At 34.4% G+C, this 19,419-nt stretch overlaps 1 protein-coding gene across 2 annotated transcripts in view; it reads right to left on the bottom strand.

Annotated features, from left to right (window-relative positions):
• Positions 1-19,419, bottom strand: part of LOC136027657 (ras GTPase-activating protein 1-like) — a 106,594-nt gene that overhangs the window by 45,205 nt on the left and 41,970 nt on the right. For both annotated transcript variants that reach the window (XM_065705089.1, XM_065705090.1), the window contains exons 7-10: positions 18,265-18,498; positions 10,777-10,938; positions 5,732-5,844; positions 2,227-2,467 (exon numbers count right to left, since the gene is read on the bottom strand). In XM_065705089.1, coding sequence (XP_065561161.1) covers positions 2,227-2,467; positions 5,732-5,844; positions 10,777-10,938; positions 18,265-18,498 — 750 coding nt within the window. The remainder of the gene's footprint in view (positions 1-2,226; positions 2,468-5,731; positions 5,845-10,776; positions 10,939-18,264; positions 18,499-19,419) is intronic.

The following is a 19,419-nucleotide window of genomic DNA, read 5'->3' as shown; positions in this document are numbered from 1 at the left end:
AGAGGCAACAACCCAACACAAGGGCTCATCAGGAGAAAAAGATGGTGGCAGCAAAGAACGATTTTTATTGGTATTTTCGAACGGTAATTTAATATATCTGCCGTCAAGTTAATATTGCATGATGTATTATAATTTTGTTGTTGTGTTGTATTAAATCGAGTCAATAAATTCCTCCAATTCAAAAATAAAACAATTTTGATAAACAGGACTTTTTGTAGATACAGATTCTTTATAGCCAAATTAAACGTTTTATCAAACCCAAATCAGAAATAGGGTACTTATGATTTTCCCGTTGAGGTATGATTTTCCTTCAAAACAATATTAGGGGTAAATGAATGTTGAAGGAAAGCCTATGTTTTGTATAATTTGCCTTTTTTTTCTTGTGCAAGCTCCCCTCTCCTCTTCCGCAGAAATGACCATCCTTTTTCTAACCAAGGCTAGATCGAACAGTTCGCGGTAGAGATTTGTATGAAAAGAGCAATTCGGCCCAATAGTGACCGAAACTCTTGTAACTTTTGGTTACAAAAAAATTCATAAACAAAAATTGGCTTTATATGCTGATTCCAAATGCATAAAACTCTTCGAGTTTAATGTTACTCATCAAAAGCTACGAGCCTGAGAAAATATGCCCGATTTTCGAAAGGAAGCGCCTCAAAGGGCCAAGCGATCTTAATGAAAATTACACGATCAGATTCAACATATTAGAGAGCCCCGTTGTTGAGGTTTCAAGCTCATATCTACAAAAATGCGAAATTTTGTGTTTTTTGGCGTTCAACGCTAAAGTTGTTTATTTTTTTAGAAGTAGAGTTCAGAGAAAGAGTCAAACTTTAGCGTAAAGAGCGGGGCGTTGGAGAGGGAATAGCCATTTTCATATACAGAATAATTTCTGTTCGTTTTACGTTACAGTCGCTCCTTACTTTCAGTTAAAAAAAATTGTTTTTTTTATACAATTTCTGAACGTTTTAGAATTAATGCAGGTTTTGATTCTGGCTCACCGTACATGAATAATGAAAACGAAATTTGCATATTAATTTAATTTTTTTTTGGCTAAATGGCTTACTCAAAATTTGGATCAGACAATTTTGAGAAAAAAAGAGGCGGGGGAGGGGGCCTAGTTGCTCTTCAATTTTTGGGTTACTTAAAAAGGCTACTAGAAATTTCAATTTTATTTACAAACTTTTTTCATTAGTAAAAATTATCAGTAACTTACGAATTAACTTACGTAACGAACTTCCTTATGAATAATGAAAACGAAATTTGCATATTAATTTTTTTTTTGGCTAGATGGCTTTCTCAAAATTTGGATCAGACGATTTTGAGAAAAAGGGGCGGGGGAGGGGACCTAGTTGCCCTCCAATTTTTGAGTTACTTAAAAAGGCCACTAGAAATTTCAATTTTATTTACAAACTTTTATCATTAGTAATAAGTATAAGTAACTTACGAATTAACTTACGTAACGAACTTCCTTATTCGTATATTTTATTACGCATATGAGGGGATTCGCCCCTCGTCAATAATTCGCTTTTTACGCTAAAGTTTGAATTTTGTTACAATCCTTTACGAATGACCCCTGAATCACAAAGGCAATTTAATTAGAATAAATAGCTCTTTTGAAATTACTAAAAATACTTTTACGTAAAGAGCGAGGTATTTAGGAGGGGACGAACCCCTCATAAACGTAATAATTTCTGTTTGTTTTAAGTTTTAATGTTTCTCCTCACAATCAGTTGAAAAACTTGTTTTTTTATTTAATTTCATATTGTTCTATTCTCTTCCCCCGTGAAAAATTTCTCCATTGAAAGATCCTCCCACTTAACCCCCTCCCCTCTCCCTTCAGTTGAAAGTTGTTTCAAGCCAAAGTAAGGAGCAACATTAAAAGATAAAAGAACAGAAATTAATCTGTATATGAGGGGTACTGCCCCTTCAATCTGTATATGAGGGGGTACTGCACTCAATCTTTGCTCTTTACGCTGGAGTTCGACTTTTTGTCCTGTTTATTGGGGAAAGACTACTCAAACAGAAGGGTAATTGTTTTTGAATGAGATTTATTTTTAAAGAGCTTTAAGACTTTAGCGTAAAGAGCCAGGTCGAGGAAGGGACAGTCCTCCGTCATATAAAAAATAATTTCTGTTCTTTTAATTTTTAGCGTTGATCCTTACTTTCAACTGAAAAAAACTCGTGTTTTTATTTAATCACTAAATGTAATCAATTTCAAATGAAGCGTACCTCATCGCCATTACTTAGACCATTTAATTCAATAATCAGATCCGCGACTTCAGTGTCTTTTCCTCTTTTGGCTTTATTGTAAACTGTGACATTTAATGTCAAAACGTCAGGTGGAATGTCATCAAGTAAGAACTCCTCATCCCAGACAGGATTTGAGCTAGGTTGCACTTTGGTTCGCGCCACCTTGGCTGAACCTAAGGCTATCACACAATATGGATTCGCAACTAAACGCTGAGGTAACCTAAAAAGTGATAATATGAGCATTAGCCATAACATAACATAATAGCCATAAATCCAACCGATATGGTTCTTTCATTAATAACTTTTCAACATATATTGCAAAAATTTTGTTTCGCTGGTGCCCCGGCCAAACATTATTTCAGAGTCAACCTCTGGAGGGCAGCTTTTTTTTTAATGATAAAACCAATAAAAAATCTTTTTAAATAAAAGGAGCATATACATTTATAACATAATCGCAATTTGCTGCAATCCCTGAGTGTTTGATGTCAATTTTATTTATTTTTTTTTCTTACTGCAGTTAAATTTACTGAAATCCCTGTTTGAAGTTTTATTATTTAGTAATTCCAAGACAATTTTGTGAGCGACCAACGAGCAATATTGCTTCTTTATTCACGCATGCAATAATACCCCATTGTCGTATCAAACTGGAATCTCTGAAGGTTTCAAGTAAATTTTATTTATATTTTTTATTATTTTATTTTGTTTATTATCTATAATTTTATCTTGTTTATTATTCCTGAAAATTTTATGAACGACCCGTGAGCTGCTTTATTCCAAGATCCTTGAGCTACTTATACCCCTTTGTGGTATCAAACTACTTATAGCAGGGCAAAAAATGAGAGAATGTAACACCAGAACAAAGTTTAAGAAACGGATTTGAACTGTCAGTTTAATAGTTCTACGTGTACAGAAAGACATTTTAATTAACATATAATCAAACGTTGACGATTGCTAACTATTTAAATTTAAGTTGAAAATAAGAATAACTGGAATCGTGTTTAATATTTCGGGGTTTGTCGCATAAAGGAATGTGAGCTATTGAACAAGGAGGTTTATTATATTTATACATTTTTTTCAACAGGTCTCCATCCGATTAAGATGGAAAAAATCAATTTATGATAAATTATTGCTTTTTTTAGACATTTGATATATTATTTGGCATTTGGTTAAACATTTTTAATTGATAGTTAGGGTTACAAAGCGAACAAGGCATACGTTTTACGGATAACATTTTTCAGCCAACTGTGAGTCTTCATTGGAACTTTTAAAGTCGTAAAATAGGTTATTTGTTTTTTGAACTAAAAAGGTTGCCGATCACTGGTCTATAGACTTCGAATTTGAAAGTCCACAGTTCACATTGGATAGTCCCCAATTTCAAACGTAATGTAATCTCGGGGATGTAATTGGATAGCTATGTTTCACCCATAGTAACGATCTACCCTTACCCGTAAGAGTTCGTTGGATTGGACTCAAACAGAATGGGGAACTTACAAAAATTGGATTTTCAGCGATTCAATTTTTGGGAGATAGAGATTCGAAACTAGAAATGTCAATTACAGTGTAGTTTCTGGCGACTTCATTAAGAAATAGAAATTTTTATAAGAAGAGCAGATAATATAATATTTGTTCTGACCATTTATTGCATATATTAATATACAACGATTAATATACAGATTAATCATTGCATATCCTTGTACAGATTAATCATAATATACAGATTAATATACAAGATTAACATACAATGGAACAGGATTGAAGCAGAAATTCGTTCGTGAGCCATAATGAACCAGTTTTCTTTGTCTTTCAAGAATTATTTTATGCCAAAATTCAGTCTCAACAAAGTAGGCCTAGATTAGCAAGGAAAAACCTTGGTAGGGTCAATTAGCCTAGTTATCTTTGAATTGGTAGGCCAATTGGAAGCCGAATTCTGCCTTCCCTTCTCTCCCTAGCATTTTAGACTGAGTTCGAGCAGCACTTGTCTAACTTATCGGGCTAAGCTTGACTCCCAGGATGTAATTGGTAAAAGATAGCAAAAACTGTTGATCTGTCCACGTGTTACCTAGAATGCATGGACAACTAGGTAAATAACAGAAATGATGAAGTGTATTCCAGTTCAAAAATGGCTTATTTTCAGATCTCTGAAGGAGCACCTCTTTTTTTTGCTATTACTGTCCCTTTTTCTTCTCTGTCGTGAATTAAATATATTCATTTTTGAAATGACTGAATCGTCTGTTTATATACATCACTTCCCCCGCATTTTCTGCGGTTAGTAGTAGAACAACTTTTGTTGTCAAAACAATGATATATCATATTAATAGCACAGCAAAAGCATAGCTTGCAAGGCTCTGCTATCAGACAACAAACAATCAACAGAAAACAAAAAGGAAAAAATAAAAAAAATGAATAAAAAAAAAGAATAAGGGTATAAAACCATGTACCAAAACAATTCACATAATCAATTATTCAACAAAAAACATAACATATTTAAATCCTGAAGCAACAAAATAGATAATGATAAAATACAAATAAATTCTTTTAATGTGTTTCAAAAGTATATTTACCAAGCAACTCCAATCGCAGCTCAGATTTAAATTGATTAAAATTATACAATTCCTTAGCACCTGTACTAAGCTTATTCAAAGCTTAGACGCTCTATAAATAATAGAAAAAAAAAGACCTATAAGAAACTAAAAAAGAAATCTCAATAGCATCTCTTGCCCGTGTATCTTATATAGTCCGTGTAACTTATTCGATAACTAATACAAGTCCTTTAAAGCATTAATCCTCTTATCCTCTCACGTCATCTACGTTTTGTGAAACGCTAAGAATAAATAACCAGGCTTGTCAGATATGTAATTTTGGTATGTGCAGACGCATTGTCAAAGTAACTGAAAAGACCAAGCATACAACGGTTTGGATCAGGCGAAGTAGCATAACACTAGATGGCAATGGTGATTTTTCAGTTCCCATACTATTTGGGTTGAACTTGTAGGGAGCCAGGCATTGTCCTGATATAGTAAAGCATAGTTTACCTTTTACCTTCCACCTCTGTTTTCCTTATCCTTATACCAGTTGCACAGAATTGGATATACTGTTCAGACCTTACATTCTAATCCTGCTAACTATTGGATTATAACTTCCATGCGTATATAATTAATTCAGCTTATTATTTTTAATATAATATTGTCCATAAGTCCAAAAGGGACAAAGTACATTATAAATATGTTTTTGAGAGACATAGATAGGAAAATGTATAGATAGAAAATGAAATAGAAAAAAAAGAAAGGGAGAGAGAGAGAGAGAGAGAGAGAGAGAGAGAGAGAGAGAGAGAGAGAGAGAGAGAGAGAGAGAGAGAGAGAGAGAGAGAGAGAGAGAGAGAGAGAGAGAGAGAGAGAGAGAGAGAGGGAGGGAGAGAGAGAGGGAAATGATATAGAGCGAAAGAGAGAGAAAGGTAGAGAGAGGAACAAAGAGAAAAGTAAGATACCTTTGAGCTTCTAAGACAGTTAAATGAAGGCAACGTAGCTGTCTCAGCTTTTGAACTTTTGGAGCTTTAGCTACCTGAGGTGCACATAAAGGCTTCAGAGCCGATTGCCACTCCTAGAATAAAAAGATTAATTATTACAATTTCCTGAAGTATAATAAGTAAACACTTCTATACCTGCACAATACCCAATACTAAACCACCTACAAACTAACTGTGCTTCAATAGGAAAAGATAATAACAGCTAATACGACACAATCTATTCTATCTTAATAGTGACCTTACCCAAAATAGCGACTATTTTGAGAAAGTATAAAAACTATTTTCATTGTCAGCATTAGAATTATACTAGATATAGACTAAAACACTAGGATTATGCGAAAATTATTCTTAATAGTTATTTTTCCTTTAGATTATTCTTATAGTTATTAATTATTGCATTATATAATATTTATACTTTAGTTACTAACTACATATTTTTTACTAATCATAAATGTTAACTATTTTTCTGTTTACTAGAATTGCAGTTAGGTTCATGGCTCTATCTTACACATGGAAAACCAGGTAAAGTTTGTAAGTGGGATATATTACCGGGTATAGTGGATTTCATTCAGTTTCTACTTAACAAAAAAACAACAAAGTTTTCTTGACTAAAAATGACCGGTAATTTTTGTCTAATACAATAATCAGACATCTAATAGTGAATTAAATAGTTAATAGCCAATTAAATCTAATAGTTAATTAAACTAATAATCATATACATATTGTTATCAGATAAAAAGGTAAAAATATAAGTATGCTTAGTTAAAAGCCAGATAAAATAGCTAAAATTTGACTTTTTAGGCGTATTAACTATATTTCCCCGGCTATAATAACATTACCAGAAAAATGTATTTAATAGTGTTGCTTTCAAAAGCTCAAGCAATGGCCTTTTTTTAATCCAAGTAATTAAATGAAACTTTTAGTTAGATTTTAAAACACGTTTTTTAGTTAAACGAGATTCCAACAAAAAAGGCGTAATATATTAATCTCATAGATGACACGGAACAAATGTCACTGTTATTTCTTGTCACGACAGGAAATGGCAGTTGTTTTCGGATATTTTATTAAACTTCATAACATCGTTTCTAGCGACATCTTCTGCCATTAAAAAAAAACTAAATAAAATAAATTTTAAAAACATGCTTAACCATTTCACAAAAATTCCTACAAAAACTTTTTACCAAAATATTTCCAGTGTCACGTTTGTTAAAACTTTTCAACCACTACTTTTAATGTTGCAGTGAAATAATAGCCTTGGCAAGCAAAAATGGTCAAGATTCGCGAAAACCCAACTTCAGGTTTAAAATGGAGATTTTTTGATAAAGAAAAAATAATCTGAAAAGCCTTAACACGAGAAAAATCTCAACACGTTCGTAAACATCCAAAAATCAATCACTAGATTAACTCCAGGAACTAGTTGTTTCAGAGGAACTTGGGTTACACCTTTTTTACATCACCAGTCTTTGCAAAATGGCCACACTGCCTCATATCCTGTGTGCTATGTCTTTCTGGAATATATTCGCTAAAACTGATAAACCAAAAACGTCTTCCGCCTTTTGTCATTTCGTCAAATATTTGTTCCACCTACAACTTTGGACAAGCAACTCGACACTCATCAATAAATGTAGCATTGCAGATCCAAAAATCGCACTTCAGAATATTTTCATCGTATTTTAAAAACATTCAATATTTTTTCGATTATTACTATACATGTCTTCAAAACCTGCCGAAATAGCTTATAACAAGTTTTTCTCGTGTTTTCACTGTAAAGTTATGGTAAAAACAAGAAGAAATAAAATGAAATTTTTGATCCAGAGAGTAAAGCTTCAACTCAATTTGTTTATGTAAACTTCATATTCGTATCGACACGCAGGGCGAGGGAAGAGTAATAAGACATAGTTTCCCCTCCCCCTCCCCCGGAGGTTAGTCTGATAAATCCCGCCGGACAATACAGGGCTAAATTTGAACCCAGACAATAACTTGATAACATTATTCTGTAATTTTAGACAAAACATACAACATTAAAAAAAAAAATTAAAAAATCCCCCCTCCCGCGTGAAAAAGATGGCTGATACAGTCACATACATCACTAGGTCAAATTCTCGAAAGTCTCTTTCCGCTGAAATTTTGATTTGTGCATTTATGGCAATAAAAATATCTTCTAGATTTTAGCAGACTTATAGATATCACCTATTTAATTATTTTGTTTTAATATTTTATTTAACTCTTTCTAGTCATTGCCATTTCTTATAGTCAGTTCTCACCTGGGAACATCCTAATCGTGCTTTTTTCACAGCAGTACTAAATATTGTAATAAACTTTCGTGTTTCATACCAATCCCAAACTACATACGAAATGTTGCTACATTAAACAGTGACATAATTTAATGAAGTGCCGAGATCATCAAGATGAAAATATTTTTTTGCCCCTTAGACCCATTCATTGGTAAAACTGCGATTTGATACGATTATTTTTTGTTGTTCCAAGATTAAGAAGGTTTTAGGACAGTGCAAGGCTTTCGTCAGTGTTGCCATGTTGAATCGTTCAAATAAATAAGCAAAACTAAATAGTTGAACTTGGCACCACTTTTGCTCTCTTGATTCCTAAAGACAACTACACCTTGGGAATATAAAACGTAAAGTTTATTTATGACAGTAAAAGTAAAATCTCATTGACTTGGTTAAGTGGAAACTTACACAAACATGTTAATAGCCATAGTAGTACTAGTAGTAATAGAAATAGTAGTTGTAATAGTTTACATACAGTACCTTTTTTGTCGTTTCAAAATCCCCCTCAAGATTCCATGAGAGTTACAACATAATACCCTTATCTTCAGTAGTATTAGTAAAATTCGTAGTAGTAGTAGTAACAGTTAAAGTAGAATATCTGTATTAGTTGTTGTAGTAGTAGTAGTAGCAGTACCAGTTGTAGTAGTAGTAGTGGTTTGGAGGGGGCTCATTCGATTGATAATCGAAAGTTCTAGTGTCCTTATTAAGCTGTTTGGTACCGTATGTTTTTAGCTTATTTTTGCTGATCTTTCATTTACGTATCTCTCTTTTTATTTAATTTGGCACCCATTACTACCAAAAACTGTATACGGAGGTCTTTTTAAATCAAAACGTACTTTCTGAGTGTCCCAAATTTTCAAATACATACACGTTTGTGCAAGTTTCCAACTAACCAAGTCAAAAATAGATTTTAGTTTTACTGTCCGCGGGAATTTTTTACTTTTACCGTATGAGAGAGAAATTTATCAGAACCAAAAAAAAATATAACAAATACTACAATTTTCAATCAACAACTCCGTCCCTAGAGACCTCGATGAGGCCTGTTTTAAAGCCAACTCTCAATATAATTCTATACATAACTTAACAATACTATTAAAGCAAGATCCTAGATTTATATTCATAATCCGATACACTAGCTAATCTAGTTGAATAATTATGGACCTGGTGTCCTAGATGAAACATACTATTAAAGCAAGATCCTAGATTGCTATTCATAATCCGATACACTAGCTTATCTAGTTGAATAATTATGGACCTGGTGTTCTAGATAAAACATACTATTAAAGCAAGATCCTAGATTGCTATTGATAATCCGATACACAAGCTTATCTAGTTGAATAATTAGTATCTTGTATGACAGCTATAGCCTAAAGTGATTCTGGGATTCTCCGCTACTTCACATTCAAGGCCACGCATAGTGGAAGATAGATTACAATCATAATTTGTATACCAGGGGACCAAGTTTCGCTCACTGATTATTGTTTACTTAATAAGGTTGTCCTTCATGAGATAATTGCTCGTTTTCCGGTGTAAAAAAAGAACAAATAAAACAATCTAGATATGTCAAGACAATGGTAAGGTTCGTTAAGGGCCTTGGTTAATTTTGGAAAAGTGTTTTTTATATGCTTGATGTCAAATATACCTAGATGACTAATATCCTAATAGTTTTTCTCTCTACAACGAATAAAATAAAATGGAAGCGCTGCGGTATGGCAGTGGGTTTGATCTTATTTTGGTAATACGGGACCCAGTGTTGGAACCTTCGTGTAGCTACACACTGCAGTGCCCACCCAAGGACCCTGGTAGTCAAGGAGCATCGTCAATCTGATACAGTACAAATTCAAAAATAAAATGAAAATAAAGTCGTTTTCGAAAGAGATTGAAAACCCTGTGTTTGTTTTCATCGGACCAATCCTATACTCTAAAGGAATATTTGGAGAGTCAACGTCCTAACCACTGGAATTCAAAAGGAATCAACACAATTTTATGCCAACTAATTACAGCTAAAAAAATATCAACTTTCTATTTTTCTATGTATTTAATAATCTTAATTTGATTTTCGAACGCTTGTACTCAAATATGCTTGGCAACTTTAGAAAAAAAATAATCTAGAATCAGGAGTTTGAGCCCAATTATTTTAATATCTGCGAACAAAAAAAGGGCTCGAGATATAATAATTATATAATACTGTAATAAAATAAGCCAAACACTGAACTTGTGATTTCTGAAATTAGTTTGCTAGATTAATCTTGATTAATGTAATTTAGTTTTATTAAATAAATAAAATTAGATTCCAAGCAATTAGATAACTTAAAACATTTAAAACGGATCATAAAAGTTCAAGCTCGATTTTGGGGTTCCCGATTCCTTTTATAAAATTTAATACATTAATCATTAATAATGATTAAAATTAATAATGAATAAAATCATTAATAGTGCGATGTATAAGCAATTCATACTTACAAACAAATTCATACCTACTCACTCTTCATAGCTACAAAAAAATTGAAGATTAATATAAATATAATTTACTTTTAACACATAGTGTAATCAGTTTTTTTTATGACGCTTAAATCAGGTATTATTCATTCATAAAGCGGAACCGAGACGGTGTCTGTATGTAACTCAAGAGGGTGCGTTACATACAGACAAAAGCTACAAACTTTATCGGGGCAGACCAAGTAGCCTACAATGAATTTTAAAAACAAAGAGACCAACCTGTGAGGTTTCCATGGAAGCAGCACTTAAATAAGTAGCAGTAGCGAGGCAAGGTAAAGCTTTCTCGATAAGAATGAAACAATGAGGCTTGTCCCAGAGGCTCTCATGCACTGTATATAGGTATCCACAACTTAAATCAATCATCCCTCGTGGCTTTGTTCTCTGAAATGGAATAAATTAGAAAATAACATATTCTGTTCTTCTCCAGTTCAAAAAAGAGCTAAGAGCTCATATGGCACTTGTGACGAGGTCGGAAGAGCCAAGAGCTCATATGGCTTGAGCTCTAGCAAAATTTAAAGAATCAATAGATTGCTTCAAAAGGAAAATCAGAGGCTTAATGCCGGTCGGGATTAAAAGTAAGAGCTCTGAGTCACGAGGTCCTTCTAAATGCCCAAATCCTTTAAGATCGGATCACCCACTCGTAAGTTAAAAATACCTCAATTTTTCTAGTTTTTCCTCTCCCTTCAGCCCCCCAGATGGTCGAATCAGGAATAACGACTTTATCAAGTCAATTTGTGCAGCTTCCTGACACACCTACCAATTTTCATCGTCCTAGCACGTCCAGAAGCACCAAACTCGTCAAAGCACTGAATCCCGCCCCCTAACTCCCCAAAGAGAGCGAATCCACTCTGGTTAGATCAATCACGAATCTACGACATTTATGAGCGTTTTCCAAGATTTCCGGTTTCCATCTCCGACTCTCCCCAATTTCAACAGATCTGGTCGGGATTTGAAATAAGAGCTCTGAGACATGAGTTCCTTCTAAATATCAAATTTCATTAAGATCCGGTCACCCGTTCTTGAGTTAAAAATACCTCAATTTTTCCAAATTAACAACCCGCAGCTGAACGTATCCGTTCCAATTATGTCAATCACGTATCTATAACTTGCGCTTATTCTTCCCATCAAGTTTCATCCCGATCTCTCCACTCTAAACGTTTTCCAAAATTTCCGGTTTCCAAGATTTCCAGCTTTCCCCCCCCCCAACTCCCCCCAACGTCACTGGATCTGGTCAGCATTTAAAATAAGAGTTCTAAAGCACAAGATATTTCTAAATATTAAATTTCATTAAGATCTGACCACCCGTTGGTAGGTTACAAATGCCTCATTTTTTCTAATTTTCCGAATTACTCCCCCCCCCAACTCCACCAAAGAGAGCGGATACGGTCCGGTTATTTCAGTCACTTATCTTGGGCTTGTGCTTATTCTTCCCACCAAGTTTCATCCTGATCTCTCCGCTTTAAGCGTTTTCCAAGATTCCCGGTCCCCCCAAATGACACTGGATCTGGTCGAGATTTAAAATAAGAGATCTGAGATACGAGGTCCTTCTAAATATGAAATTTCATAAATATCCGATCATTTCTTCGTAAGTTATATATACCTCATTTTTTAATGTTTTAGAATTAACCCTTCCCCCCAACTCTCCCCAATCCCTTCTGGTTATGTCAATCACGTATGTAGGAAATGTGCTTATTTTTCCCACCAAGTTTCATCCCGATCCCTCCACTCTAAGCGTTTTCAAAAATCTTAGGTTCCCCTCCAGCAAATACACCCAGTGTCACCGGATCAGGTTGGGATTTAAAATAAGAGCTCTGAGATACTATTTCCTTCCAAACATCAAATTTCATTAAGATCTGATTCCTCCTTCGTAAATTAAAAATATCTCATTTTTTCTAATTTTTCAGAATTAACCCCCCCCCCCCAACTCCCCCAAAGAGAGTGGATCCGTTCTGTTTATGCCAATCACGTGTCTAGGACTTATGATTATTTTTCTCACCAAGTTTCATCCCGATCCCTCGGCTCTAAGCATTTTCGAAGATTTTAGGCTCCTCCCCCCCCCACAATTCCTCGCAATGTGACCAGATACGGTCGGGATTTGAGATAAGAGCTCTGAGACACGACATCCTTCGAAACACCAAATTTCAATAAGATTCGATCACTCCTTCACTAGTTATAAATACCTCATTTTTCTAATTTTTTAGAATTAACCCCCCCCCAACTCCCCCAAAAGAGAGCGGATCCGTTATGGTTATGACAAACACGTATCTAGGACTTGTGCTTATTTTTCCCACAAAGTTTCATCCCGATCCCTCCACTCTAAGCGTTTTCCAAGATTTAAGGTTTCCCCACCCCAACTCCCCCCAATGTCACCTGATCCGGTCGGGATTTAAAATAAGAGCTCTGAGACACGATATCCTTCCCAACATCAAATTCCATTAAGATCCGATTACCCATTCGTAAGTTAAAATTACCTCTTCTTTTCAAATTTTTCCGAATTAACCGTCCCCCACTCCCCCCCCAGACGGTCAAATCGGGGAAACGATAATTTCTTATTTAATCTGGTCTGATTCCTGATACGCCTGCCAGATTTCATCGTCCTAGCTTACCTGGAAGCGCCTAAAGTAGCAAAGCCGGGACAGACAGACCGACAGAATTTGCGATCGCTATATGTCCAAGTGCCATAAAAAGTTTGGAAGAATAGGAAGATAAGCTTGCGAACCAAGCTTAAAATATTGGAACCTGCAGTGATGACAGTAGTCAAGTACGGTTCTGAAGCGTGCGTGCTCTGAAAAACGGAAGAAGAGTTGCTAGATGTTTTCCTAATGAATTACCCAGGAATTGTTGACTGACCGTATCTCAAATAGTGAGCTGTGCAAAAAAATATGGTTCAATGCAACTTTTTAGGGCTATAATGAAAAAGGATGAGATGGCTGGGACATGTTCTCTGGATGAAGAATGACATATTGCCAAAGACTGTCCTTATCGGCCAACCGTCAAGGGCCAAACGAAACACGGCTCTTCACAGAATAGGGTGAGAGGGTTTCGTAAGGAAAGATTTAAGGGAAACAAAAACTTCTTGGGAGGTTGTAAAGAGGGAGGCTTTGAACGGATTGAGAAGTAGGAGGAGCGTGCATAGTTGTGTTGGCCTCAAGCGGCTTGGTACTACAGTAAGTTGTTAGTAGTAGCAGTAGTAGTAGTATTCTTCTCCAGATAACGGGACGCCTGCACAACTACCTGTATAGTTAAGATTATGGAATTATAATACAATCACAGCAAAATCATAAGATTATGATGTTGAATTTAGAAGGATTTGGATCAACCAGCAAAAAGGCGCCAGTTTTTATTAATACATGAAAGGGTATAATTCGAAAAAAAGCAGAATCTGCTAAAAAAAAAATTAGGTAAATTAGATAAAAGAAAGAAATATTTTATTATGTAAGTCACCAGACGAATAAATCTTCGCTTTATTGACGTTGAAACAAAATACACATTAGTTGAGAAAAGCCCTTAAACGATTCGGGTAATACCCCGAGTGGAACCCCGAGAAACAAGTGAAATCAACAAAGAACAAATATCAGCCGACTCAAACAGATCTTGTTTCTTTTTCAATGGGACAGTTAAATAAAAAAAAAACACCACAAACAAAACAATTAAATAAAAAAAAATAGATCATTATAGAATAAATAGTAACGAAATTGGGATAAGGAAAACATACTAGAATGCAGAAACTCTCCCAAATAACATATATGTCATGGTTTCCCATAATATGTACGCAAGATGAAAAAAAAAAACTTTATCAGTTGGCAATAACATAAGACCCAATCAAATAGTTAGCAGTAACAAGCGAATCGGCTCAATAGTAATCGAAACTCTAAAAAACATATATTTGATAAAGACAGATACATCAAAAGAATAGAGTTTCTGTACTGATTCTGAAGTTCAATAAGTTTAATGCTGCCCGAGCCTTCGAAAATTTGCCAAATTTTCGAAAAGGGAAGGCAACATCCCCCAAAAAGTCAAGTAGCATTAATGAAAATCACACTATCAGATTCAGCACATCGGAGAATCCTATTGTTTCAAGCTCCTATAGACAAAAATGTGGAATTTTGCCTGTTTCGCCAGAAGATATATTACGGATGCGTGTTTATTTATTTTTGTCTTTTCCCCAGGGGTGATCGTATTGAACCAGTGATCCTAGAACACCGAAAAAGGGTTTGTTTGATCTGAAATTAAGTTTTAGTGCCCTTTCAAGCGACCAAAAAGATTGACGAGTACCTAGTCCCCCTCCCACACCTCTTTTTCCCCCAAAAAAACTCGATCAAAATTTTTGGGATAGCCATTTGATTCAGCATATTTTAAAGGACCAATAACCATACCTTTGGTTTGGACGTGACCCTCATAGTCCCTGAGAAAAGGACTGTAAGTTACACAATTTGTAACTTACAGTTACACAATTTGTCCATTGTGCATATATAATATTTATCATTGAAAATGCGCGGACGTTTTTTGGTGGGCGTTTTCGGAGGGGAGGAGGGATTTTCAACGTGGAGAATTTTCCATGGGGAGAAAATTCTTGGGAAGGAATTTTCCATGAGCATTTTTGGTCGGAGGAGGGGATGAGGCAAGGAGATTTACTGGAATGATTCGAAAAACCATCAGAAATTCAATAAAAAAAACACAATATTTTTAACTAAAAGTAAGGAGCAACATTAAAACTTAAAACTAACAGAAATTATTTTCTATATTGAGGGGGACTGTTCCTTCCTCAAACCTCGCTCTTTGCACTAAAACTTGGATTTTTGTCACAATTCTTTACGAAAGACTGATGAAACACAATGCCCACTGAATTTGAACGACAAGTATTTTGAAGAATTTCAAGATTTTAGCACAAAGAGGGAGGGTTGAGGAAAGGACAGCCCCCCTCGTACACTGTATAATTTATGTTTATTTAAAATTTTAACATTGCTCAATACTTTCTGTTGATGCAACTTGGCTTTTTTAATTTAATTAAATGGCCAAAATTGTTAATTATTACAAAAAAGTAATCCTAAAGAATATGAAAAGAAACAATTGACAAAATTGGAATAAAGGAGTTATTAATATTTTAAAATAGGAAAATGCTTAAAACTTGAAGAGTTCAAAATACATTGAAGACGTTTAGCCTTCAAATAAGATGTATTAAATTTTTTGTTTAACTGTTAATGTATTACTTAATATAAATGATTTCCGGTAATTTATAGTGAATAAATTACCATAAATTGACTTTAAGAAGTTAATAGATCAGAATACTTTATTATTTAAACAATAATTATTTGTCAAATAATTATTTTGAAGGTCAAATAATTATTTGACCGATTTCTTAGTCATCTAAAATCAAAATATTTTAGTCAACTTCGAAATTTGGCCAGTTTCTTAGTCACCTAAAATAAAAAAAAAAATTATATATATAGAATAAATGAATAAAAACAAACATAAGGAAAACAAAACAAATGAAACAAAATTCGTTTTTATTTTTGATCTTGGATCAAACCAAGACTTGTCAGTCTTGGGATAAAAGAAATTACTTTCATACTCGCATTCCAACTTCAATCATCGTGTATTTGAATTGTTAAGGTTCAACTCCTAATTGAAATGCTATATAATAAGATATTGCATTTATAATATTATAGCTAAAATCCTTACATATATCAACATATAATAGCGCTATGATGTTAATAATATTTTAACACCAGCAAGTATAATGTAAGCTATATCTTACTGTAATAGTACTATTTGATACGCTAGTTCTATCAGACATATGATAGTGCTTTACTTTAAAAAACCACTGATCTCGTCCATTATAAGCTTTTTCAGTTTGTGTGGCCAAACTATTCAGAACTGGCTGGGCGGTCTTACCATAACTTGTATAGCTTTGATAAGAGATCCGAATAACCAACATAAACTAAAAGCCAACCCCCCTACTTTCCCGGTATTCTTAGAAAAACCCTTTAACTTCCCCCGTTTTGTGCCAGAGATATTCAGATTTAATGAAACTTTATATCATTAGAAAATCATTTTTTTTCTTTTGATTAAACGGAGCACAAATTTCTATTTTGTTTGAAGTTCAGGAAAAATTAGTCTCTAAAAATATTCTAGTATTCCAGCTTGGAAGACATTAAAATCAGCTAAAAAAAAGTCTTAATTAAAATGTAATAGTTGTGGGCATCAAGTCATGGCTAATTGTAGAAAAAGCCAAGACAGATAGTCCAATGGAGAGAGAAGCAAGCATGGCATTAATTCCCCCCCTTATTAGGATTATATAAAAATGATGTTAGTTCATTTGCTAATAGATATGTCTATTTATTATCCGTCCATGCATCATTCCTAGGGTATAAGAACTAAGGTAGATATTCATAGAGCTAAGATAGCCATAGAACCTACAGTTTTCCAAGTGTCTGGTTACATTCACTTATTAGAAGTTCCCTGTTGTGCTAACTGCCCTGATTGAAGTCTGCGGACACAAAATGCACGTTATTTATGCTGTGATTAGACAGCTTATGGCTTAACAATTAGTAAGAGATTATAAGTTTCCTTTGTTTTAAACTAGCTTCTCGTTATGTTTTCGAACCGCTGATACATCTAAGATCCGCTATCGGTTTTTACCGAAATTGCTTCGGAAGCTTCCTGTGGTGCTGGGAAAAATTTGATAATGGGCCCTTTCCAGGCAAGTAAAGCAATTTCCCACCTGACTCTGATGTTTCCCAGGCACATGACCCATGTAGCTCTAGTGCTGAAACATATAATTTCAAACCATATGTCACATACTCCTCTTTCTCCTTCTCATCATAGTTCTTATTAACCCGGAAAAAAGGATTTCAACCACTTTTGCTTCGTCTGTAAGATCTAAATTTAGTCTCTTTCTTGTGTATCTGGAGCAAATTTCGTGATACGGCTCCTGGGTTTCCCTTTTTGACTCCTTTACAAAAATAATAACTTATTATTTTAACTTTAATTTAATTTTCTTTCTTTATTGCGGTGTTGAGTTCATAGAGGTTTTTACGTTTTCCACACTTCTTTTTTGCAGTTTGAAACATGAAATATCTATTTAAGTAATTAACTGCCTTTATTTATTTCGATTTTACAAACTCTAAACTGTTTTTTTTGTGCTCTATGCAGCCCTGTGCAGTTTCGCTTACCCAGCAATGGAGCCTTTGGAATGAAGAAGACGTAGACGGGATTGTTTTGTTTCGTGATTTAAATAAATTGAATGATTATCCTATTTAAAAACCTTGGTGAAACACATCAGAAGCTAAGTAACTTCACATCAGACCCTGCATTTTTAGCGGCCAGGCGCCATGAAGAATGTCGGAAAAAACAACCGATTTTCTGAACATCGGAAAAATGACAGACTTATCTTTGGATAATCATAAAAATAAAGTCGATCTTCACTATGGTCATTTTGAAGAACAAAGAACATAGTCTTCCACTTTAGATTTAACAAAGGTTGAACAAAAGTTTAACCTTTGATTAAAAGATTTAACAGATCAAACAAAGGTTCAATAAAATAATGCTTAAATAGATAAAAATTTTACAGTAAAAACTGCCGAGGGTCACTGGAGGCAAAGGCTCCCAAAGAAATCATTGGCTCTCTCTTCTCCTGTCTCACAGAAAGACTAGGTCACAGAATGACCAATATCCGGATATACAGCAAAAAAATGAGAGACTTACCTTGGGATTATCATAAAAATAAAGCCGATCTTCACCGTGGTCATTTTGAAGAACAAAGAACATAGTCTTCCACTTCAGGTTTTTATCGTTTTTCTTGGACAGATATCCTTGAAGCTTAGCACCTTGTATTTTCTTCAATCCTGTTTGTTCTCGGCATTCTCGTAGCGTCGCGTAAATCTTTTCTGCGTGCTTCACCTCCCTAGAGGGTATTTGTCCGTCAGTCTCGGACGGTGACTGAAAAAATAAATAAATCTTACAACAATAAATAAATAAATCTTTTCTGCGTACTTCGCCTTCCTGGAGGATATTTGTCCGTCAGTCTCGGACGGTGACTGAAAAAATAAACAATTTTTATAACAATAAATAAATCTTTTCTCCGTGCTTCCCCTCCCTAGAGGGTATTTGTCCGTCAGTCTCGGACGATGACTGAAAAAATAAATAAATCTTATAATAATAAATAAATAAATAAATCTTTTGTTCTTGCTTCACCTCCCTAGAGGATATTTGCCCGTAAGTCTCGGACGGCGACTGACAAAAAATTTAGATCTTGTAAGAGCGAATAAATAAATAGCCATTCAGAGTTCATGGTTTGAGGACCTTTTTTGGATATAACCTATTACTAAAGGATTATAGTCTCTGCCCGACCTACAGCTAATATTCAATTCAGTAACAAAGGGATTATATTTCGAATAAGCAGATTATTTTTCTTCTTGAGTGAAAATTCCCTTGGGAACTTTGATTAAGAATTAACCTGAGTGATTTTCCCTAGAGTGATTTAATATCCGATTGTTTAGATTTATTTGCTATTGACATTTTTGCAATTTGAAGTTGGTGTACTCAGTAGCGATACTTATTATGGATCTGGAACAGTGTGGTATCTGTTTAAAAAGAATTACAAGCAAAATAGGCGGCGTGCAGTGTATCAAATGTAATAAATGGTTTAGTTGTGGAAAAACTAAATACTCTAATGACTTGAAGAAGACCTTTGTGTGCGTAATTTGTACACAAAAAGATTCCCCAAAAACCTGCACTCTGAAAAAATTGAGATCGAAAAATAATAATCCGAAACAGCAAAGTAACAACGATAAAATCCAGGATCAACTTAAAAAGAGCACTATCTTCCCAGTAGAAAACTTGTCATCTAAATCTCCAGGC

The sequence above is a fragment of the Artemia franciscana genome, chromosome 5 (genome assembly GCF_032884065.1).
Source record: "Artemia franciscana chromosome 5, ASM3288406v1, whole genome shotgun sequence".
NCBI lineage: Eukaryota > Metazoa > Arthropoda > Branchiopoda > Anostraca > Artemiidae > Artemia > Artemia franciscana.
The sequence above is the reverse complement of the archived record's forward strand: the minus strand, read 5'-3'. Positions and strand labels throughout refer to the sequence as shown.